A 23,513-nucleotide genomic window follows, 5' to 3' on the forward strand; every position below is an offset into this window, starting at 1 on the left:
ATCAACGATCGCCGACCAGATCTCTTTACATGTCACCAAAAGTGACCTAGAAGCCAATCACCCTTGGCCCCAACAGTTCAAGTACATAACTCTCCGGAGAGAATCCTCCGATTGTGCTATCCTCTCGTCAACGTCACAGCTCCGGACACTTCCAGAGCCTTCCGATCCAACCAAACTGGACAGTGGACGAAGATCCGCCGAATTTTCACCGGAAGACAAAAGCCTCCGACCTTGTCGAAGAGATTTAAGTCCAGATTTCCACTTGTGTCCGATCTCAGTGTGGCCTTGAGCCACCGCCACACTCGCCGCCATTCCAACTCTGTTCAGGTAACTCATCTTCAACCTCAAACACCTAACAAAAAGTTCTTTTCAAAGACAAACTTATTAACTCACTCACTCACTCACTCACTCAACTCGTTCACCGACCGTTATTGCGTTGATTGAAAAAAAACGAAGAAACTCCCACGATATTTATAGACAAAACAGAGCCGGTTGGGTTCAATCTCTAAACCGGAAACGTACTTTCACTCACGTCCGTTTAATTTAACGACGTTAACTAACTTACATTAACCCACATAATTAGCCATAGATTACCATATTTTAATCCGACCAAAAGATAGGGGACAACGTGTCACTTATCCATACGATGTCAGATGACTTATCTATTAACAACCAATCAGAAGGCGAAATCTTGGAAGGTGGGTCCCTATCATTTTTACTTTATTGTTTTAACTCGATCCCCGAGGGGGGAGGGGAATATTTTTGTCGTGGAGTGGTGATTTTAATTTCTAGTGGAAGGGACAGAGAAAGAGGAGGGTACGTGTTCTATGTTATAATTCAACTGCTGGCCTTTTTTTTTGCTGACTCTACTTTGTATGGAATATTTTTATTCAAATTCCTAAGGTTGTATGGACAATCTATACTACTATACTATATTATATTATTACATTTTATATTAATTAGAAAAACATTAGAGAATTAGGTGGGACCTACAGAAAAATGACTATAAACTATATGTTAAAATGATAAATAGACAAAGAGTGGTTGTATGGAGGAGTGGTTTGGTGTTACCTTAGTAGGGATGGGAAATGCAAAATTAATTTTGTAAGTAAGTAAGGGTGTCACGTGACAAGGGATGGGCATCCCGTGCCTCTATGACACTTTTTTCTTCTTCTTCTTCTTCTTTTTCTTTTTTCTTTTTTCTTTTTTCTTTTTGAATTGGATATTTCCACGTTTGTTGTAATTTGATGAATCAAATGCACTTTATGCCACCTTGATGAAAATATGGTTTTTACATGGATTGTTGTGAGGAACAAACTTATTGGTCCATATGTTTGCTATGGGACAATTAGTAAAAATAAAAAACAAATCAAATTAAAATATTGCAAAATTACAAACTCTATCCATGTATCTTTTCGTGTTTATTGGCATCTTTTCGTGTTTATTGGCATCATTGATAGAAACTTATAGGAGTAGATTTTTTGAAATTTTGTTGTTCTTTATAAATATTTTTGATAATTTTTATTATTTACAATGATTTATTAAAGTTGGAATAGACTTAAATTTAAATATTAAAAAGGTAGATAAACATATAAATTTAGAAAAAAGAAAATTTAGAATTTAATATTAATAGTTTCAAAAGTTAAAATTCAATTATGCGATAAGATTTTTATAAATGAACGGTTGAATTTAAAATTTAAGTATTATTTACGAGAGTTTATCATATTATAACTTTAACTTTCTTCAAATTTTATGGATCAAATTTACAATTTAACGTCTAAGTTAGTTTATGCCATAAATTCCATTTCTACTAATTTATCCATCAAGTTTAGCTTAAAAGAGTATCGAGAAAATTTCGATAAGCTAGTTAATTTCAATAAAAACAATGCACAAAATTCACAAATTGCAACAAAAAAAGTTATGAAGAAAAATTTAGCTCTAATGTATTATTTCTCTTTTTTATTTTTTCAATTTCTTACCGTACCTATGTCTAATTATTTGTTCTATGAGAAAAAAAGTTAATAATGTTTGAGATGAAAATTTTATTAGAGTATTTAAGTTGTAATACGTTTAAAATTTTAAGGTTAGAATGGTAATGTTTATCTAAGTTTGAGGTTCATGGAATTGAAATTCGAAACTAAATCGATACAACTTTTATAAATTCAAGGTAAAAATTGATAGTTTTTCAACTGCTTAAATAATGGAAGATTTTGAGAGGGCTAACGTTTGTGGTATGTGGTATTAGATTGGTTGTGTTCATTGTTACATTAACACTACGGTCCATAGAAGGTTTGATAAATCTATGTTTGGTGTAGAATTCTCAAAGATTACAACAAAACAAAAGGTCAATGTTTTGTGGTGTACCTCTATTCTAATAAATGCTATGCTCTTATGACATTAAATAATAAAAAGAAAATCCACGAATAATCATTTGTCATTTTCTTTTTATAAATAATAGAAATTATATATCTTTAAAGTCTCATTTAACCAAAAGTCAATTTTGAACATATATATTTAATCGTAAAATCATAGATTTAAATCTCTACTTCTAATTAAGTTTTAAGTGAACTACGTCATATCATCGTTAAATTTTTATTAATTTCGTCGACTCAAATACACTTTCGAAAAACTACTTTCAAAATATCTTTTGACGTAATATAAAAACCATAATTTCTCAAATTTGTTACGTTTAAGAAAGAAAATAACAACTAAATTTATTTTTTAAATTACTAAAAGATACCATCCAAAGCCAAAGGATAAACAATAACAAATTTCTCGATTAAAGAAAAAGCAGTATAGGTTATAATTAAACTCCATCAAAGTGCACCAAAAGAAAAGGCAAAAGAAAAAAAGATGGAGACATATTTATTCAATAGTAAACAACATTTTAAAAATACTAATATGTTATGGGTTTCTTTTTCAATCCTTTAATTAATTACTTGTGGTGGGCTCAATCACTTTTTTCTTCTCTTTTTCCAACACTACCAAAATCTGTCTCTTTCAAGTCCATTTCAATTGGGGTCCTATCCCATAGAGTTTAATCAAAGATAAGATATATATATCTTCTCAACTTAATCTGTAATATATAATTAATTAACCCATTCAAATCAAATCAATTTAAGTTTCCTATTAAAATATACAAATGTAGTAGTTAGCTAGCTAGGTTAAACAATAGACTAATTATATGAGTACATATATAGGGTTAATGAGGTGTCTTCTATTGAGATTGATGATCCCATTATTTAATTATAATTAGGACACATTAATGAATAATTAATAACTTTAAGTCTTTAAACTAAACATATTGAATTTGATAACTATTATTGTTAGTATTTTATGTTAGAGAGAATCTAAGATCTCAAATCTTCATATACTCTCTACCTTTTACCTTTTTAAATAAACTTTTCTTCTTCTTAGAAGTTTGAAGATGGCAGACAAAAGATTATTACAAATATTTATTTCAATGTATTACTGATATGTAATAAGAACCACATATACTCCCCATTATATTCCCCACTAATGGAAGATCGTTTTAAACATTATTTTATAGGATCCCAAAATCATATTTTATAGACTCATAAAGTACTATTCTTTACTAAGAAACTTTTATGTCTTTAATATACATTTTTAGATGTAAGTTTGTATAGTATGTTACTTTATTTCACCTACCGATCATACCAACTAATGACTTATATTATATGTGTTCATGATAGGTTTTTTTTTTCGTCAATGTAAAATTTTGATCTTAAATCACTCAACGTGGAGTAGTTGGCCTTTGTTTTAATAATCGTTTTCTTTTTTCACAATTTTCATACTTTATAATATTTTAATTTTGCATTTCATGGAAGCATTTTGGAAAAGTAGGGCAATAAAAATAAAGAGAAAATGAAGGAAGTGGTGTCTATACAAAGGTTAATTTTAAAAAAGAAAACATAATAGTAATGGAAAAAAGATTATTTATCAACCACAGGCATTGAGTTTCTTAATAAATAAAGAAAAGTCTTACTTTTCAAAGATTTGAATTTAGGTTTATGAAAAATATCACATCCCACGAATTAAAGATTGTATATAATTATAATCACTTTTAAACAGTTGTAAAGTAATTAAAAAAATCAACTTTTTGCAAAGTAGACTATGCAATTAACAATTTAAACAACTATTTTTAAACAGATCAAAGGAAAAGGGTAATCTAATTACTAACAACCAATAAATAACTCTTTTGGTTCTTTTTTTTTTTCTTGAGTGATTTGCTGTGAAAAATAAATCAAAAACAAAAACAAAATGGTAAACAACATCGACCCTCCAAACATATTCAATGATAGTATGACATTATCTCGTAAGTTTTTATAGTTTTACTTTTACATTTTTGATTAAAAAAAAAGTTACATGCCAATAATTTAGTCTACAAGATATCGTCTCGTGCATGCAATATACTTAACAATTTTTTTCGAATTTTCAACAAAATTCACACAATACCGTTGTCATGTAATTTGTGGAGACATAATCTCCATTTAGTTCTGAATATGTGAATGTAAGAATTCAAATATTTGAGCTTTTTCTTAATGACATGACATCTTAATCACTTAAAATTATATATTTTGAAAATTGATGTTAAGTTTGACGCGTTTTAGATGCAATTTCTACTTGATTATAAAAATATGTTTCTGTATAGTCAACCTTTAGAAAAAAAAGAAGGCATAAAACTTTGTATAGTGTGATTTATATAGGAGGGAAATCATAAAATCATAGAATAATATTGTATAATTACCTTGACTTGTGCTTGTTTTAGGAATTAATTAAACGGTAGACATTATTGTTGTAATTAATTTAGTTGCAAAGTTACCTTCAAAGAAAGATAATTTCATCACAAATGACCACAATATTTTAATTAAACGAAAATTATTTCCAAATACCTTTATTTTCTTTGTTTGTTCATGTAATCAAAGCTCTCCTATATCTAGAATATATTCCAATTCTTTTAGAAGAAATTCAAGATAAATCCCAACATGAATTTTTTTTTTTAGTAATTAATTAGAAAAAAGGTGTGGGATTTTTTTAAAAAGTTTTAAAATAAAAAATATTATTGGGCCATATATTAATTGATTGGCCAATGGAATTTAGGAAAACCCGAAACCTCATTGCCTGTGGTTTTGCTTTGTGTGTGTAAATGACTCAAATGCCATTGTATTGTCCTGTTCCTACGGTGGATAATGGTGGAGGAGAAGGACATTTTGGCTCTTATGGTGCCTTATAAGATGGGACTTAAGATTCTGAATTGGACTACATTTACTTTATTTGCTATTTATTGAAAAGAAAGTAAAAAAAGAAGTATAATTGATTCTCCATAATGCTAATTATAAAGTTTAGTTTAATTTGTAGAAAAAATAAAAAAGGGAAAGGGAGGCTAAAATAAAAGTAACTTTAGTGGTTGTCAATCAATGTAATGGGGGCCAGTTTATAGTAAGCCACAATAATGCAGTCTTTTCTTGTCTTTTATGGAAGTGGGGATAATAATAGGACATTATATTAATGTCTTTTATTATTATCATAAATAAAAAGGACATTCAAGATAAGGGAGATGAACTTGGAATTGAATTGAATTGATCTCATCTCCAAATTTCCATCCCCAATACCCAACCCATGCTCTAATTTTTTCTTTTCTTTCTTAGAAAAAACAACAAAATGCTTTATTTTGTACTATCATATGGTTTAGTTTAGCAATATGAGATGTTTGTGTTAAAAACTTAGGGTTAGGTTAAAACTTATTTACGATGGTTTCTTTGAATTTTGCTTAATAATTAACTTCTACGCAATGAATTACTGTGTTAGTCTTCTATAATTCACTTGTTTTATTTGCCTTTAATAATCCTCTTTTTTTTTTTTTTGTGTGGTGAGAGTAGATATATATAGTAAATAGTTAACATTTTTTTATTAAATTAATTTTATTTATAGAGTCAATTTGAATTTGAAGGAAAATTACTCAAATTTTCTAATAAAAAAAAGTTAAATAAATTTAAATATTTCATTCAAACGAGTTTAGGGCTTTATAAGTCACTAAACAATAAAACTTAAAATGTAAATAAATAATAATAACAAAATGGCAAACACACAATGAGGATGGAAAATAGAGTGGGATGGAGATAGAAAATTTCTTGGTCCTGTCCTTGGTTAACTTATGGAACTTTTTCTCTAGAAAATTCTTGCTTTCTCCTTATAGAAAAGAATGAACATTTCTAACAACATCAAGTTACTTAGTATCAATTTTTCTGATATAATGGTTTTGGATATATAAGTTGTCAATCTCAAGGGTAGTTGAATAACATTTAATGTGTGAAGAGAATAACATTTAATGTGATCGCATCTTCAAATCAATGTGATTTCAAAGTTGTTTGAGTAATTTGGCTAATTAGACATATTGTAGTATGATTAGTATATTTAAACTTTCTCATGTACTTCAATTAATTTACTTAATTTCTGGTCATATTCAAGTATATATAAGCTTTGACCGACTTTTGTTCTAACATGCACACAACCTTATTAACATTTTGATGCAACTTATTATTATTTTGACAACCATAGTTTATAAAATGAAATTTGAATAAACAACAATTTTCTCAACACAGCATAATCCAAATCCATTATTTCTTATAAAGACATACATTATCAACCATAAGATTAGAGATTCGGATCTTCAGCCTAAAGTTGTTGTACTATTAAAAAGCTAGCTCTAAATTAATTGAGGATGAAAATTATTAATTAGCTAGATCAATAAGGACCCCAACAACTCAAGTACATAACAGTTCTAAGAGATTCTTCAGACTGTTTGGGCTTACTATGATCTAATTCCCTTTTAACTTCACTAGAATCCGCCATTACAGAAGCTGAAGAATTCGAAGAAGAAGAAGAAGAAGAAGAAAGCTTGTTGTGATGAGACGAAATTGCCCTCACACCATACTTATTATTCAGCCTCCATAAATGCCCTTGATCTTTCAAAGCCTCCACCGCCCCTATACTCGCCGCCGCCGCCGTAGTCCAACTTTTTCCGGCACACATTTTTCTTGTCTGAGTTTTTTTTTTTTTTTTTTTTTTTTTTTTTTTTTTTGATGAGATTAAGGTTAAAGGGAAAAGGTGAGGATGGTTTGTTATTTATAGTGATGGGGGTTTTGTTTCATGGCCTATAGAATATAACCAAAACCTCAGGCTAATCATTGACAAACTAATGTCTACGAATATTGGTGGGTTTTGCACTTTTTTTCTTTTACCATAGTGGAGATGATATTGAAATTGACAGAATTGTCCTTGTTGATTGTGTGTATTTTCGGTGAAGAGTGAGGGTAAAAGTGAGAAATGTGGAGCCATTCCTCCAAATATAATTCACTTGGGTTTTTTTGTCAAATTTAAATAATTATGAGCCCAAAGTATTGGGAAGGAAACCACTCGGTTACCACCCATGGATTTTTCTGTTTACTAAATCTTATCGTGTGTTTATGTGTGTTCCTCTTAACTCTACTGCCGCAATGCAAACAGAAATATTACGTACAACTGTTGGATTTTTCTTCCAACATATGATTCTCAATTCGTACAATCTAAATCTAACGTATTTTTGTAATTAGTTTTCTATTTTCTCTCATTTTTATTAATGAATAGATTAAAATTAACTCCAAATTATACTAATTAAAAGGAAATGTTAATTTAGAAAGAACAAAAAAAAAAAAAAAAAAGGGTTTGTTTTTCTTATAATTTCTTAGATGAGTTTTCATCCTTTCTGAGCAAACCATTAAATTATTATCTAAAGGTTTAGGAAGAAAGAAAACTTTTGATAATTGAATTTTTTTTAGTTTGAGTTTTGAGAAATACTCTTAACATATATACTAAAATGTTAAATTCGATATTTAGATTGAGTAGTGACTTAAGGAAGAGTATGCCATTTTTCTTGTTCTTTATTAAGTCCCTTGGGTGTGCTATTGACTCTATTTTGATTATGTCTTAACTTAAGATTGTGGGTTCTATTACTTAATACTTTAAAAAGGAATAATTTATTTCAAGTGATATGTCTACTTAACTACCTTTGATATGTTAATAAAATTGTATGATTCAACAATGCAAACTTTTTGTATAATTAAGTTTTAATAGATCTCAGATAAAAGATTCTAAACGATTTAAATATTTAATCTAACCATTTAAAAGAGTAAACAAGTGAAGAAAATCGACCACTATATAAATACATTTGAATAATCGAAATGAATCCAAGGGAAAAGATGAGTAGAGATTAAGTAAACAAATGATAAATTCAATAGAAAAAACTTAGTGCTCATCAAACTGATTTGCCTAAAAAAATCCACTTAGTCCTTGTCATAATTTTCTGTGGTGGTGGGATTCTCACTTATTATATGTCTATGTCTGAATGTGTGTCTTAGACCAATTAGTTTAATCTATATATATAATAGATTACACTAATTATATTAAAATTACACTAATCTAGTTTAATTTTTCTAGCAGAGAAAAACTTTGGGCTTTATTGAAAAGTATAGACTTCATATGTTAAGTATTAAAAATTTTGGCTATATTTGACTTTAATCACTTATTTAATTGAAATAGTTTAAAAATAATTGAGAAAATTGATTAAGACTTATCTTCTAAACCCAAAACTTATCTTCTAAAATAATGTAATCTAACCAAATTTTTATTTTCTAAAAAATAAGTTTAATTCATAAATTTGGTCTAAACTTCTAAAGTTCGAAATTAATTATCAAATAAATTTATGAATTTTCAATTGCATAGATAACAAATTAATAAAACTATATGGAGTTGACAAATCTGCACCTAAACTTGATAAATTTCACAACTCACAAAAGATATTAATTAGTAAATAAACGAAAGATGATGTGATGTATAATCTCCAAAAATTGATTAAGACTTCAAACCATCTTTTAAGATTTGCAAATCTCTCTGATGATCATGACAACTCAATTCATTAAATTATTAAATAAAATTAAAAACCAAAAAAGAAAAAATGATTAAGAAAAACTCTTCCATTGATTTTGAATTGAAGTGGATATATATACATATACACAATAGTAATGTAATAGAGTAAAGAAATGATCAGTTATTAGGGCCCCAACAGCTCAAGTACATGACAGTCCTCAAAGATTCCTCGGACTGCTTCCATCTGTGATCGGAAACGGTGGCAGCGGAGGGAGAAGAAAGCTTCTTAGCCTGAGAAATGGATCGAACATGATTTTTAGCGTATTGTTGAAGGGATCTAATGGTATGATTCCATCGGCAAATCCCTTGATCTTTCAAAGCCTCCACCACTCCAACACTTGCGGCTACAACCCAACCTTTTCTGGAACAACTCATTTTTGGTTATCTCTGTGTTTGAAATTTGGATGCTTGGAAATGAATTGGGATTTGCTGATTATATATAGAACTGTATCAGAGATTAGATTAGATTAGATTACTATAGATGGAAAAACAGCGCCCCCAGGTTTTGTTTTGTTTTCCAGTGGTTGGAATAATGGACATAAATGGCCTTCAGGGACACGTGGAGAGTGGAGGGGTAGAGTTTTTAGGGTTTTGAGAAACCGCTGCCAGTGACAAAATTTCGTGCTTGGAATTGGATTCGTAACGTTAAATTGTTTTTCTTTTGTTTTTATCATCCATCCATTGTATGTGGATGGATGAATAAGTCTCCTTTACTTTAGTATCACGTTATCCCATACTGTTTGTTTATTTGCTTTTAATTTTTTTATTCATAGAGATCGGATTGCTACTTTAACTTTGTAGTGCGTGTCAATGTTGAGACACCTTCGGATATGACTGATATGACTCGTGTTGTTTACATTATATATACATTATTATTTCATATATTGTTTGTGTACTCATAGTTTTTCCTTTCTTTTTTTTTTTTTAATAGACATCCTTAACTTTCAATTTTATATTCAATAAAATTTTAATTTACGAGAGTGTTGAATAATTTCTAAGTAATCTTTTTGTCTCTGAAATCTCATTCACTCTCATTGTTGCTAAGTAAGGTTTTAACTTTAGACGTATAGACATATTTCCTTGGCTTGGTCTCGGATCTGCACAAAAGATTCTTGCATCACGCGGTATTGAATAACTTGTCACACTCTTGATGTTTAAAATAGTACATTATCTATACTTTAGATAAATATTCCAGAAATTATTAAGATAAAAAACTTATTTTTGCTAGGTGAGTTATTTATAGGTCATTTCACTAACACTCGCCCTTTAGTTATATGTAACATCGAAGTTATTATAATAGTTTCTAATGCTCGATGTTGTACAGTGTCAGAACGGAGAGCAACTCGGTTGCCATATTTATTAGCTCAATTGGTATGACCAAAAGCTTGAAGAGAGCGACTTTGGTTTTTTGGGACACATGTTCTTTTGTGTCACCTCCCAGTATCTTATGAGCTTTGACTTGTCTATAGGCTTTGAACAAATATAACACTTAAAAAAAACTAAACCACACTTTTGATTTTGTCTTTCTAAAGAGTTGGGAAGGAGGCATAAGGAGTACTGTCTGATCTTGCCTTTCTTACGAGCTCAATATATAGATGTCCATACTTGGATGTTGGGGTGAGGGCAAAGACATGGGGGAAGAAGTATATAACGACTCTGCATCGACAGTTTCTTTACACACATAAACACTTGTTTTTTGTTGTTCTCCATTAAAGATGTGAATGCCGATGCAACACTTGGTCTAAGGAGAAAGGCTTGGGGTGAGTCAGATGAATTGTTGTTGATCAGGAAGATCTCTCCAATTTTTATAGGTAGCAAAGCAGGAGTCTTTTCTAGTGTTGGAGTATTAGTATGTTGAAGGTTTGAAGCTATTTGGAGGGGGCTAGGCCATGGTAGAGTATGAGTGATCCGAGACCAATCCGCCACTTGAGATGGACTCTCATGATTTGGAAGTTATCAATAATTTGTATAGAAAGAATGATTTTGGTTGATGTTAAGATCCAATCGAATTAGTTAATTACTTTATTGCTGACTTCTCCAAACAAAATAATTAGTTGCTATTGTAGTTGTTCCTTTTTTTCTTTTATCAATGTAAATTGTGAAAATATTCACTCAGGGTTGTTTTGCTAGTAAATATAGTTGAAGGGTGGAGTTCTGTTTAATCTAAAAAGTTGTTATTAGGTGGAATTTGTGTTTAAAATGAATATAGTTAAAAATTCATGTTAGAATGGTAATTGAAAAGGAAAATAAAGTTAAAAATCTACTGCTACAAATGATTTAGATTTGTAAACTATTCATCAAAATTCATTTGAAATTGGTGAAATTCCACACAATCCTGATGTTCCAGAGACACACAATCACCCATTCTTCCAAATGTATGATCGACTCTAATCAAGCTTTTGTGTCTAATCGTTCACACTAAATTTTGATATTCTATAATTCTCTCATCAACCTCTTTGGCCAAGAAAACAAAATTCTCTCTAACTCCCAAATTTTGATTGTTCACATGTTCCATTGGTTTCTCTCTCTCTTTTCGTGGAAGAACGAGAAATCAAAATTATTGTGCAAGAAAATAAAAAGGAGTGAGAACTGAACAAGTCCGGTAATTGTATGATTTCCATTGACACCAAATACCCAATTCATATACATCGTTACAGTACAAATCCCCTACCGGCGATTTTTTTCGCCCAACCCCACTGTGGTTCAAGAGGGAATTATAAAGCCTCGCCGAGATCCTCTCTGGCGGCGGCTGATTTTAGTATCAGACTCTAAATCTTGAACAAAAGGGGACTTTAATTGGGACCCCAACAGCTCAAATACATGACGGTTCTCAAAGATTCTTCCGATTGCTTCTGCTGTGGCTTGCTGGAAACCACGGCGGCGGAGGAGCCAGTCAATCTAGTGGCCTGAGGCACCGATCTGACATGGTTTCTAGCGTATTGATGTGCCGATCTAATGGTGTGATTCCATCGGCAAATTCCTTGATCCTTTAATGCTTCCACCACGCCCACACTGGCGGCTACAATCCAGGCCCTTCTTGATGAACTCATTCTTTTCGTCTTCCTTTTTCCCTTCAATTCTCAAAGTTTTGCGGTTTTCGAACTTGATTGTGCAATGGGGTTGAGCTGTTTATATATTTCGAAACTGCCCCCTGGTTTTTTTATTTCGGTGGACGGGCTGGATTCTCTTTTCTTTACTGGACGATGTTGCCCCTCGAAACCGGTGTTTTCTTAGTGGGGTGAGAGGGTAGAGTTGGGCTTTTCGTTTTATACAAGGTAGAATCTGCACGTGGTTTCCGCGTGGACGTGTGCGGGGGAGGGGAATTCTGAGATCAAACCGCCTTTTTCTAAACCGGAGGCGTTGGACTCCAGAGTGACCATTCTGCCGCTCTTTGTGAAAAAGGAGAGAACATTGTACAAAAGGGGTAGCGTTGTCATCTCACAACTTCCTTTTCCAATTAATTTATTAATATTACATCATTTATATATATTTTTTAATTTAAAACCAAAATATAATAAAATATAATATTTTATAATATGGTTTAGATTTTAAAATCTTGCTAATTAACATTTCTGATAATTTTACCAAATAATTTCTTTTTTAAAATGAAAAATTGAGAGTAATTTCCAACATGATCCAGAGGTAATTTCATCCTTGATAGATTTGTATTGTTAAATGTTGATTAACCAGTAACTAACATAACATTTCCTCACAGCTAGCTTATTGACAGATAGATGGATGATATTTACTAAAATATTTTGCAGGTGTGATCACCGGTAGATGGATGATAAATGGGATGCTCTCTGATTACTAAATTTAGTCCAATTAAAAAATTAATAGATTCAAGCATCGACGAACCTCAACTTTATGCTCTATTATCAGTGACTAATTTAGTAGTTAAATTGTCACCCAACCTAAGTTATTGAAGTCCATTTTCTTCCTCTCTTTTTTTCTTTTTCAGATTACTTTTAGTCAATTATAAAACTCCGTCAACGCAATTATTTCTGAATACGCAGTTGAATCCAAATAATAATTTGGTAATGAAAAGTGGAAAAAAGCTAAAATGTTCAATAATCAATAATCCGGTATTAATAAAGGGAAATATTGGGTTTACAGTTGTTGAAAGAATCAGACTAGCTCCCAAATCCTCCATTAAACATTTAATTACAATTACAAACTGATGAAGGGAGGAAGATAAAAGTGAGCTCAAGTGCTCCAAAACCGGACAGCAATGTCTTTTTTGACTCGGAAAGCCGCCAGTCCAACCGGAGTATCTGGTTGGATGAAAGATTCAGGTGGGTTCAGTTATTAGGACCCCAACAGCTAAGATACATAACTGTTCTGAGAGATTCCTCCGACTGTTGGAGGCGGTTGGCGGAAGACACGGCGGAGGAGAATTTCTTAGCCTGAGAAATAGACCCAACATGGTTTCTGGCGTAGTGATGCGCCGATCTTAAGATATGATTCCACCGGCAAATTCCTTGATCCTTAAGTGCCTCCACAACGCCGACGGTGGCCGCTACGATCAACGCTCTTGTTGATGAACTCATTTTCTTCTTTCTTCTCTCTACAATAATCGCTTTTCAATTCCAAATTTTGTTGGTGAAATTTGATTGTGAAGTGGTGGTTTTTATACATAGGCGGTCGCAGCCTTTGGAATAGAAGCCTCCGGTTTTGGTCTGTTTGTTTTTTCCCGGTGGTAAGTGGGGTGGGACCCAACATGATGTATTGTTTTTTTTTGTAAATGGACATAATTGTCCCTTGAAACTGACTTTTGGAGACGGATGTGAAAGGGGTAGGATTGGGATTTGATGGCACACGGTTTAACATTTTCATTTCCACGTGTCTCATACAACCTTGGAATTTCTAGAGCAAACCAGTGGTCTAGTGGATAGTGGATTGCACTCACCAGATCCCAACTATCTTCTTCTTCCTCTTCTTTCTTATTATTAACATTTGATTCACATTAAACCAAATAAAAAACATAACTTTGTTATGCAGTACACTAATTCTCTTAATCTTTGTTAAATTATTACTTCCGGAAGGTAATTGCATAACTTTGTTAAATTATTATATTTAGCTACTTTATAACTTTAACATTAATCTCCTTTAGTTTTTCTTGTTTTTTTCTTCAAGAAGATTTATATAAACTATTATTTATGCATTCCAGCATCTTGAATTTATATAGTTCAACCAAAACTTTTGTAAATGTAATAGACTTACATCGACGATAGGACTTGATATTTATGATCTTTTTCCAACGGTTAATTGGTAAAGTGATTCAAACTTTGAGCATAGCTTTATTTAATTGAAATTAATTATTAAAATGGCAACAACAAATTTAGAGTATAATTTGATAAAATTAGGAGTTTACAATATCTATGTTCATGTTTTCTTTTACAATAGATAGAGGTGGATATAGAGTTTAATTAATTAGAATGAAAATTGATCCCAGTTAATAAAGAAAATAATTAACGTGCAACGGAAATTAAAGTGCTGAAGAAGCTCTCTTTGTTTCAATTGTATTAAATAATTAAGTGAATTGCTTTTACAATCCTTCCAAAATAAAAAATGAAAACAGGCGGCCCAACCGTCTACAATTGATTACGATCACGATCCGAAAACTGACCAGCGCCGGTCAAAACCGGAGAGTAATCTATGGACGGTTTGTTGAGTTGCGCTCAGTTATTAGGACCCCAACAACTAAGATACATGACCGTCCTCAGAGATTCCTCCGACTGTTGGAAGCGGTTGGCGGAAGGCACGGCGGAGGAAAGCTTCTTAGCCTGAGAAATAGACCGGACATGGTTTCTAGCGTAGTGGTGCGCCGATCTTAACAGATGATTCCACCGGCATATTCCTTGATCCTTCAGTGCTTCCACGACGCCCACGGTGGCTGCTACAACCAAAGCTCTTGTTGACGAACTCATTTTCCTTTTTTTTCACTATAAAAATTTCTCAATATTTTGCTTCTTGGATTTGAATTTTTGTTGGTTGAAATGAAGGGGTGTTGGGTTCTCTTTTATATACACAACAAAACAAACAAAACAAACAAACAAACTGCCCCTGGTTTTGCTTTTTGTTGGGTTGCTTTTTTTTAGTAAATAGACTTAATTGCCCCTTAATACCGCGTTTGGGGATTTTAAGTGGAGGGGGTATAATTGGGTTTTGAGTAGCTCAAAATTATTGGGTGATATATATATATATATCCGATAAAGTTGGACATTGGAAATGAAATAGTAAATACCACCTTGGTTTTTCTCCCCCTGGATTGTGGGAAACGGAAAACAACGGATTCATAAATCCAGCTCGCCACGTTCCGCGTTTTTTCTTTTAAATCTTAATCTCTAATTATCTTTTTGGCTTCAATTATATTAAAAAAATACAAAACCTTTTATTAACAAAATTTATTAATCTTTAAATAACCTAATTGGAAATTTTTAATATCTACTACGAAAAAAAAATGACAATGACCTTACCAAAAATATTCAAAATGATTTTCTTATATTTACCAAAAAAAAAAGAAAAAAACATGATATCTTTAATTAAAAAATGATTAGTTATAGTCTTCCTTTCCGATGTTTGGAGAAAACCTAAGAAGGGGTATTCATTTCGGTTATTTTGATCTTAAGTCTAGTGAAGTATCAAATTAAACCAATTTGTGGGTTTTATAGAAGATTTAACTAGTGTTCAATAAAACATAAAAACTGAGATGTCGATTTAATTCTCTTCTCAATTTGGTTTTTTAGCACAATATTTGAACTCTCTTGTGTTGATGGTTGATATGACACGACTGCTGCAACGAGACGATGGTCGATAATACTGCAAAGGCAACGAGGGCAACACTTGACAGTGACTATTGTGACAGGAAGGCTTGATGTTGCTACTACGAAGACAATCCTTTAACGACATTGCAACAAAGATGAGCCTTAGATTGTGTTGTTGCTATAAAAAATGACCTATGAAAGTGAAGAAAGAGAGGGTGACCATACTCCAAAAACATATATATATATATATATATATATATATATATATATATATATATATATATATATATATATATATTTGGTTTCATTTTCTTAAATTGTTAACACATACGATTTACAATTAAAAAAAAAAAATCAAACTAAGCCCGTCGATATAACCTAATTTTATTTTATTTGTGTTTTGATTTTGTCCACCCTAACAAGATAGTAAAACTCTTTGAACCTTTTTACCTTCGTTTTCTGTGCAACAAATATTTTATGATGGGGTTTTCGGACAGTTATGAGACATGTACTTTTTAACGTTTTTGATAATTGATTTTTGTGTTATTTATCAGTTGGTTTATGCTCGTCTCTTTTCAATTTAATGAAATATTAATACCAATTTTAATTGATTCTCTCTATGTATGTATGTGTATATATAACAATATTAATTAATTAATTCAATTAGTTCAAGGTTTAATTTTCTTGAAATAAGTGTTGAACAGGAAATTTTGACCAATTAAATCACGCCACGTCATCACAGCAAAATTGAGATAATTATAATTTGATTGGATTTAGGTAGTCAAGTTTTCTCATACCCAACCTAGTTCAAGGCCCTAAAAAAAATTGGGCCAAAGAAATAATGGACCCGAGCTTGCGCAAATAAGTGGGTCGAGTTCGAGCCCACCAAGCAAATGGATCCAAGCCCAAACCGATCGAGCAAATGGGTCCGAGCCTAAGCCTGTCAAGAAAACAGGTCCAAGCTCAAGCCCAACAAGCAGATGGGTCCAAGCCCAAACCCAACAAGCAGATGGGCCCAGGCCTAAGCCCGCCCAACAAGCAAATGGGCCCAAGCCCACCTAAAGCCCATCGAGATTCTCTATAAATAGAGACATTCTCATTCATCTTGGGGGGACCTTTGATTGAAGAGAAGAATCGAAGCTCTGAAGAATTGAAGACAAAAACTTCTGAAGACTCTCAAGACGCGCAAGTTATCATCAACCTCAAAATCAACCTTCTGAAAGATCGAAGACTTGGAAGATCAAACTTTCCTTGAATTCCAGAAGATTGAAGCTTGAATTGACTTGTAGTTACAACTTCTTGAAGATCGAAGACCACGAAGTTATAAATTTTATTTTTCGTATTCGAGAGAAAGAATCAAAGGAGTAAATATTAGAGATTGTATCCACAATACATAAATCAATACAAAGTTCGATTCCACGAATTAAATTTCTCCTGAAATCTCGTGCGAACAATTTGGCACGCCCAGTGGGACCATCTCTACCTTTCATCTCTTTCTCTTTTCGAAGAACATCCAAAGAAAAGCATGACATCTCAAGGCAACACTTCCAAAGCTCTCAGTGACATCGGCAAACGGCCAAACACCCGTAGCCGCTCAAGGGAGATTCAGTCATCTGAAGATATGCCTCCTTTTGAAGTTGCAAAGAATATTTGGGAGCAAATCTCTAAGCCACCAAAAGGTGGAATTGTAATCAAAGAGAATCCTGCGGTTGATGAACACAACTCGTTGTCTGAGTGCTCAAACGAGGAGGTTCCACAGCCAAATATAATGTCAGTTATGGTAACTAACGTGGATACAAGTGAAAATAGAATGGCAGAGCTTGAAAAGAAGGTGAACATGCTCATGAAGGTGGTGGAAGAAAGGGATTATGAGATTGCATTTCTAAAGAATCACATTGAAAGTTGTGATGCTGCTGAATCAAGTCATAAACATACTGTCAAGAATACTGACAAAGGGAAGGCAGTTATGCAAGAAAGTCAACCACAAAATTCGACCTCAATTGCATCGTTGTCTGTTCAACAATTACAGGAGATGATTGCAAGCTCCATCAAAACGCAATATGGTGGACCTGCTCAAACTTTCTCCTTGTACTCCAAACCATATACGAAGAGGATCGACAATCTCAGAATGCCGAATGGATACCAACCTCCCAAGTTCCAACAGTTTGATGGAAAAGGCAACCCAAAACAACATGTTGCTCACTTCATCGAAACATGTGAAACTGCTGGTACGCGAGGAGATTTATTGGTCAAACAGTTCGTTCGAACTCTCAAAGGAAATGCCTTCGACTGGTACATCGATCTGGAACCTGAATCCATTGATAATTGGGAGCAACTTGAGAGGGACTTTCTCAACCGTTTCTATAGCACCCGACGTATCGTCAGCATGATGGAGTTGACAAACACAAGACAACAAAAGGGAGAACTAGTCATTGACTACATCAACCGATGGAGAGCTCTGAGTCTTGACTGTAAGGATCGACTCACCGAACTGTCTGCAGTGGAGATGTGCACCCAAGGCATGCATTGGGGACTTCTTTATATTTTACAGGGAATAAAACCTCGCACGTTTGAAGAGTTGGCGACTCGTGCCCATGATATGGAATTGAGTATCGCCAATAGAGGAGCAAAAGATTTCTTGATTCCAAAATCGAGGAGTGACAAGAATGAACTTGATGACACTAAAAAGATTGCAAATAGTGTCATAAAAGAGTCAATGGTTGTTCATGCAACTCCTTTCAAATCTTTCTCTAAAAGAAAAGAAACAAAAATTGAAAGAAAGCATGATGGCGATGAAAAGCGACAGTCAACTCTTAAAGAAAGACAGGAAAAAGTTTATCCATTTCCTGACTCTGATGTTGCAAACATGTTAGAGCAGTTGCTAGAGAACCAACTTATTCAACTGCCAGAATGCAAACGACCAGAACAAGCAAGAAAAGTAGATGATCCTAACTACTGCAAGTATCATCGAGTCATTAGTCACCCTGTTGAAAAGTGTTTCATGTTGAAAGAGCTAATTCTAAAGTTGGCTCGTGAAAAGAAGATCGAGCTAGATATTGATGAAGTAGCTCAGACGAATCATGTTGCGATCGAGATGACTTCAAATGTTCCGCCATTAACACAACTTGATGATCAAAGAAAAAGCTTGATTTAATTTGGGACTTCTGCACCCATACTTGTTCTATTCCAACAAAGGATCGTGGCGATAAACTCCCAAAATAAAGAAGCGCATGGTAAAGATGATGGCGAAGGACGGATAACAGTCACTCGTCAAAAAGGGAGACAACCAAATTCCATTCAAAAGGAGTCGTGATTCCATCAAAAGTATGCAAAAGGAAGCATCTCCTATAAAAAGAAAGGAAGAAGGAACAAGAAGAGGTGGAATCCTAAGCCCATAAAAGGAAAAGATGAGGACTTCCTCCAACTTCGACGATCGATAACTTTGGCAGAATTCCTCCCAAGAAGTTTCCTTGAGGATCATCCAGAAGAAATACTTGAAGTCACTGCATGTCATGCTGCCAGCATAGTAGAAGTCGACAACAATTATGGATCTTCTAAAGAAGTCAACAATTCAAATGAAATTAATCAAAGGACCTCTGTCTTTGATCGTATCAAGCCTTCAACTACTCGATCTTCAATCTTTCAAAGATTAAGTATGGCCACGAAAGAAGAGGAAAACCAATGTCCAACATTTATTTACACTCGAACTTCAACTTTCAAAAGGCTGAGTATCTCCACATCGAAGAAAGATCGACCTTCAACATCTGTTTTTGATCGTCTAAAGATGACAAATGATCAACAACAAAGAGAGATGAAATCTTCGAAGACAAAACCATTTCGTGAAGAAAATGATGACGATAAGATTCACAGTTGTGCCCCGTCACGCATGAAGAGGAAGTTGTTTGTTGACATAAATACAAAATGTTCCTTGACTGTGAAACCAAGATTTATTATCTTCACCAATCCTACAAACGAAGGAGACGAACAAATTCTTGTTGAAAATAAAAACTGTTAAATATGCAAAGCTCCTTATTGCAAGAGCCTAAACTGCATGGTGCTCCTAGCCCACAAGAGATTAAAAGGTGAATGGCAAAAAAAAAAAAAAAAAAAAAAAAAAAATTGAACTACGTTATGACTTGATCCCTATGTTATAAAAAGGGTACGTAGGCAGCTTAAAATTCACTTTAAGTTCAGTCGCACGTAAAAAAAAAAATATTATTCTTCATTGTGATGATGTAAGCGCATAGTAAATGATGCGTAAACAGTATAAAATGAAATTTAGGAGCAGTCACACCAGAATAAGAACATTCTCATCACCATTCAACAAATTCTTGTATTTACAAGAATACAACTAAAAAAAAAAAAAAGAATGGGGGCAAAGGGGGCAAAGTTAAAGCCTCCACTTGAAGTTCTTAAATTCTTCGCGTGTAGCGTTCAGGCTCTTTTGAACCGTAGCTAGCGCCTCTGTGGCCTCTTTTGTGACAACAGAGATGTTTAATTGTTTACCTTCGTAAGGTGCGGTTTCGCCTCTTCTCCAAAATGTTGACCAGCGAACTCTACTCCTCTTTGATATGTTGCAGACAAGGATCTTTCCATGTGTTGTGCCCAAGAGGATCTTCATCTTCATCTTCTCCCATGTGTTGCAGCCGAGAGAATCTTCATCTTCATCATCTCAAATATGTTGCAGCCAAAAAGATTTGTCTCAAGTATATTGTAACCGAGAAAGTCGTCGTCTCATATATATTGCAGCCGAGGATGTCGTCGTCTCAAATATGTTGCCGCCGAGGAGGTCGTCCCCTCAAATATGTTGCAGCTGAGAAGATTGTCGCTCTTGCAGCTGAGAAGATCGTCGTCTCAAATATGTTGCAGTCAAAAAGATTTTTGTCTCAAGTATATTGTAGCCGAGAAAATCGTCGTCTCATATATATTGCAGCCGAGGATGTCGTCGTCTCAAATATGTTGCCGCCGAGGAGGTCGTCCCCTCAAATATGTTGCAGCTGAGAAGATTGTCGTTCTTAAATATGTTGCAGCTGAGAAGATCGTCATCTCAAATATGTTACAACCGAGAAGATCGTCGTCTCAAATATGTTGCAGCGAAAAAGATTTTTGTCTCAAGTATATTGTAGCCGAGAAAGTCGTCGTCTCATATATATTGTAGCCGAGGATGTCGTCGTCTCAAATATGTTGCCGTCGAGAAGGTCGTCCCCTCAAATATGTTGCAGCTGAGAAGATTGTTGTTCTTAAATATGTTGCAGCAGAGAAGATCATCGTCTCAAATATGTTACAACCGAGAAGATCGTCGTCTCAAATATGTTGCAGCCAAAAAGATTTTTATCTCAAGTATATTGTAGCTGAGAATGTCGTTGTCTCGTGCAACCCAGAAAGTCGTCGTCTCATATATATTGCAGCCGAGGATGTCGTTGTCTCAAATATGTTGTCGCCGAGGAGGTTGTCCCCTCAAATATGTTGCAGCTGAGAAGATTGTCGTTCTTAAATATGTTGCAGCTGAGAAGATCGTCGTCTCAAATATGTTACAACCAAGAAGATCATCGTCTCAAATATGTTGCAGCTGAGAAGATTATCGTTCTTAAATATGTTGTAGCAGAGAAGATCATCGTCTCAAATATATTACAACCGAGAAGATTGTCGTCTCAAATACGTTGCAGCCAAAAAGGTCGTCGTCTCATATATGTTGCAGCCGAGGATGTCGTCGTCTCAAATATATTATCGTCGAGAAGGTCGTCCCCTAAAATATGTTGCAGCTCAGAAGATTGCCGTTCTTAAATATGTTGAAGCAGAGAAGATCATCGTCTCAAATATGTTACAACCGAGAAGATTGTCGTCTCAAATATGTTGCAGCCAAAAAGATTTTTGTCTCAAGTATATTGTAGCCGAGAAAGTCGTCGTCTCATATATATTGAGACGAGGATGTCGTCGTCTCAAATATGTTGCTGTCGAGAAGGTCGTCCCTTCAAATATGTTGCAGCTGGGAGGATCTTCACCATCATCATCATCTTCAATGTGTTGCAACAGAGAGGATCATCATCTTCATCTTCAATGTGTTGTAGCGGAGGAAATCATCAACTTCATCTTCTCACAAATGTTGCAGCCGAGAAAATCATCATCTTCATCTTCTCACATATGTTGCAGCCGAGAGGATCATCATCTTCATCTTCTCAGATATGTTGCAGCCGAGAGGATCATCATCATCATTTTCATCTTCTCACATATGTTGCAGTCGAGAGGATCATCATCTCATTTTCATCTTCTCACATATGTTGTAGCCAAGAGAATCTCCACCATCATTTTCATCTTCTCACATATGTTGCAGCCGAGAGGATCTTCATCAGCATGTTCATCTTCTCACATATGTTGCAGCTGAGAGGATCTTCATCATCATCTTCATCTCACATATATTGCAGTCGAGAGGATCTTCATCATCATCTTCATCTCACATATGTTGCAGCCGAGAGGATCTTCATCATCATCTTCATCTCACATATGTTGCAGCCGAGAGGATCTTCATCATCATCTTCATCTCACATATGTTGCAGCCGAGAGGATCTTCATCATCATCTTCATCTTCTCACATATGTTGCAGCCGAGAGGATCTTCATCATCATCTTCATCTCACATATGTTGCAGCCGAGAGGATCTTCATCATCATCTTCATCTCACATATGTTGCAGCCGAGAGGATCTTCATCATCATCTTCATCTTCTCACATATGTTGCAGCCGAGAGGATCTTCATCATCATCTTCATCTCACATATGTTGCAGCCGAGAGGATCTTCATCATCATCTTCATCTCACATATGTTGCAGCCGAGAGAATCTTCATCATCATCTTCATCTCACAAATGTTGCAGCCGAGAGGATCTTCATCATCATCTTCATCTCACAAATGTTGCAGCCGAGAGGATCTTCATCATCATCTTCATCTCACATATGTTGCAGCCGAGAGGATATTCATCATCATCTTCATCTCACATATGTTGCCGAGAGGATCTTCATCATCATCTTCATCTCCAAAGCAGTGCAGCGAAACCATCATCATCTTCATCTTCAAGGCAGCGCAGCGAAATCATCATCAACTCCATCTTCAATGCGGCACACTCGATCAATCATCATCGTCTCCATGCGGTGTAGTCGATAGAACAATCATCATCGTCTCCATGCGGTGTAGTCGATAGAACAATCATCCTCAAATTTGTTCAAGCGGCAATCCATCCTCAAATTTGTTCAAGCGGCATCTCGATCCTCAAATTTGTTCAAGCGCATCATCTACACACTTCACTCGTATGAAAAAAGAATTTGTGGAAAAAAAAAAGGGTTTAGCTTCACTCCTATGAAAAAGAAGGGTAAGTAAGTAAAAAAAAAAAATTGTTAAAAAACATTGGGGTAAAAAAAAAAATTGCAAAAGAAAAAGTTTGGAAAAATGGGGACAAAATGGTTGAATTTTCTTTTTAACAAAATTGTAGAAAAAAGAAAGAAAGAAAGAAAAAGATAATAAAAAAAAGAAAAAAATTGAAAAAATTGGAAAAAAAATGAAAAAAAAAGAACAAGAAAAAGATAATAAAAAAAAAGGAAAGAAAAATGGAAAAAGATAAACGGTAATAAAAGAAAAGGAAAACGATGAAAAAAAGAAAAAAGAAAAAAAAGAACTACATCTGCCGCATAAAAAAAAAGAGAGAGAGAAAAAAACAAGAAAAGAAAAAAAAAAGTTTTAAAAAGAAAGTAACTAAAAAAAAACTTGAAAAAA

The 23,513-nt window shown here is 33.8% G+C and overlaps 5 protein-coding genes across 6 annotated transcripts; 1 reads left to right on the forward strand and 4 right to left on the reverse strand.

The window, feature by feature from the left end:
- Positions 1 to 9,014: 9,014 nt before the first annotated feature.
- Positions 9,015 to 9,861, reverse strand: LOC103495542 (uncharacterized). The gene has a single exon (XM_008457133.3). The coding sequence runs from the start codon at positions 9,358 to 9,360 to the stop codon at positions 9,103 to 9,105; it is 258 nt and encodes an 85-aa protein (XP_008455355.1). The 5' UTR covers positions 9,361 to 9,861; the 3' UTR covers positions 9,015 to 9,102.
- Positions 9,862 to 11,583: 1,722 nt separating this feature from the next.
- Positions 11,584 to 12,108, reverse strand: LOC103495543 (uncharacterized). Its single transcript, XM_008457134.3, has one exon. It carries the CDS (start codon positions 12,033 to 12,035, stop codon positions 11,778 to 11,780), a length of 258 nt encoding a protein of 85 aa, XP_008455356.1. The 5' UTR covers positions 12,036 to 12,108; the 3' UTR covers positions 11,584 to 11,777.
- Positions 12,109 to 13,051: 943 nt separating this feature from the next.
- Positions 13,052 to 13,598, reverse strand: LOC103495544 (uncharacterized). The gene has a single exon (XM_008457136.3). It carries the CDS (start codon positions 13,533 to 13,535, stop codon positions 13,287 to 13,289), a length of 249 nt encoding a protein of 82 aa, XP_008455358.1. The 5' UTR covers positions 13,536 to 13,598; the 3' UTR covers positions 13,052 to 13,286.
- An 875-nt stretch (positions 13,599 to 14,473) lies between these two features.
- On the reverse strand, positions 14,474 to 14,988 carry LOC103495545 (uncharacterized). The gene has a single exon (XM_008457137.3). It carries the CDS (start codon positions 14,913 to 14,915, stop codon positions 14,667 to 14,669), a length of 249 nt encoding a protein of 82 aa, XP_008455359.1. The 5' UTR covers positions 14,916 to 14,988; the 3' UTR covers positions 14,474 to 14,666.
- A 5,481-nt stretch (positions 14,989 to 20,469) lies between these two features.
- LOC127149405 (uncharacterized) lies at positions 20,470 to 23,042 on the forward strand. 2 transcript variants are annotated; one of them, XM_051084636.1, is made up of 2 exons: positions 20,470 to 20,541; positions 20,951 to 23,042. In XM_051084636.1, the coding sequence occupies exon 2, from the start codon at positions 21,603 to 21,605 to the stop codon at positions 22,905 to 22,907; it is 1,305 nt and encodes a 434-aa protein (XP_050940593.1). In that variant the 5' UTR covers positions 20,470 to 20,541; positions 20,951 to 21,602; the 3' UTR covers positions 22,908 to 23,042. The 2 variants fall into 2 exon arrangements, with proteins under 2 accessions (XP_050940593.1, XP_050940591.1); XM_051084634.1 differs by lacking the exon at positions 20,470 to 20,541 and adding an exon at positions 20,581 to 20,725.
- The last annotated feature ends 471 nt before the right edge of the window (positions 23,043 to 23,513 follow it).

The sequence above is a fragment of the Cucumis melo genome, chromosome 1 (assembly GCF_025177605.1).
Source record: "Cucumis melo cultivar AY chromosome 1, USDA_Cmelo_AY_1.0, whole genome shotgun sequence".
In the NCBI taxonomy this organism is placed as follows: Eukaryota; Viridiplantae; Streptophyta; class Magnoliopsida; order Cucurbitales; family Cucurbitaceae; genus Cucumis; species Cucumis melo.

Coding starts and splice junctions, on each gene's coding strand:
- LOC103495542 (XM_008457133.3), bottom strand. CDS start 9,360: ATGAGTTGTTCCAGAAAAGGTTGGGTTGTAGCCGCAAGTGTTGGAGTG.
- LOC103495543 (XM_008457134.3), bottom strand. CDS start 12,035: ATGAGTTCATCAAGAAGGGCCTGGATTGTAGCCGCCAGTGTGGGCGTG.
- LOC103495544 (XM_008457136.3), bottom strand. CDS start 13,535: ATGAGTTCATCAACAAGAGCGTTGATCGTAGCGGCCACCGTCGGCGTT.
- LOC103495545 (XM_008457137.3), bottom strand. CDS start 14,915: ATGAGTTCGTCAACAAGAGCTTTGGTTGTAGCAGCCACCGTGGGCGTC.
- LOC127149405 (XM_051084636.1), top strand. CDS start 21,603: ATGTTGCAGCCAAAAAGATTTTTGTCTCAAGTATATTGTAGCCGAGAA.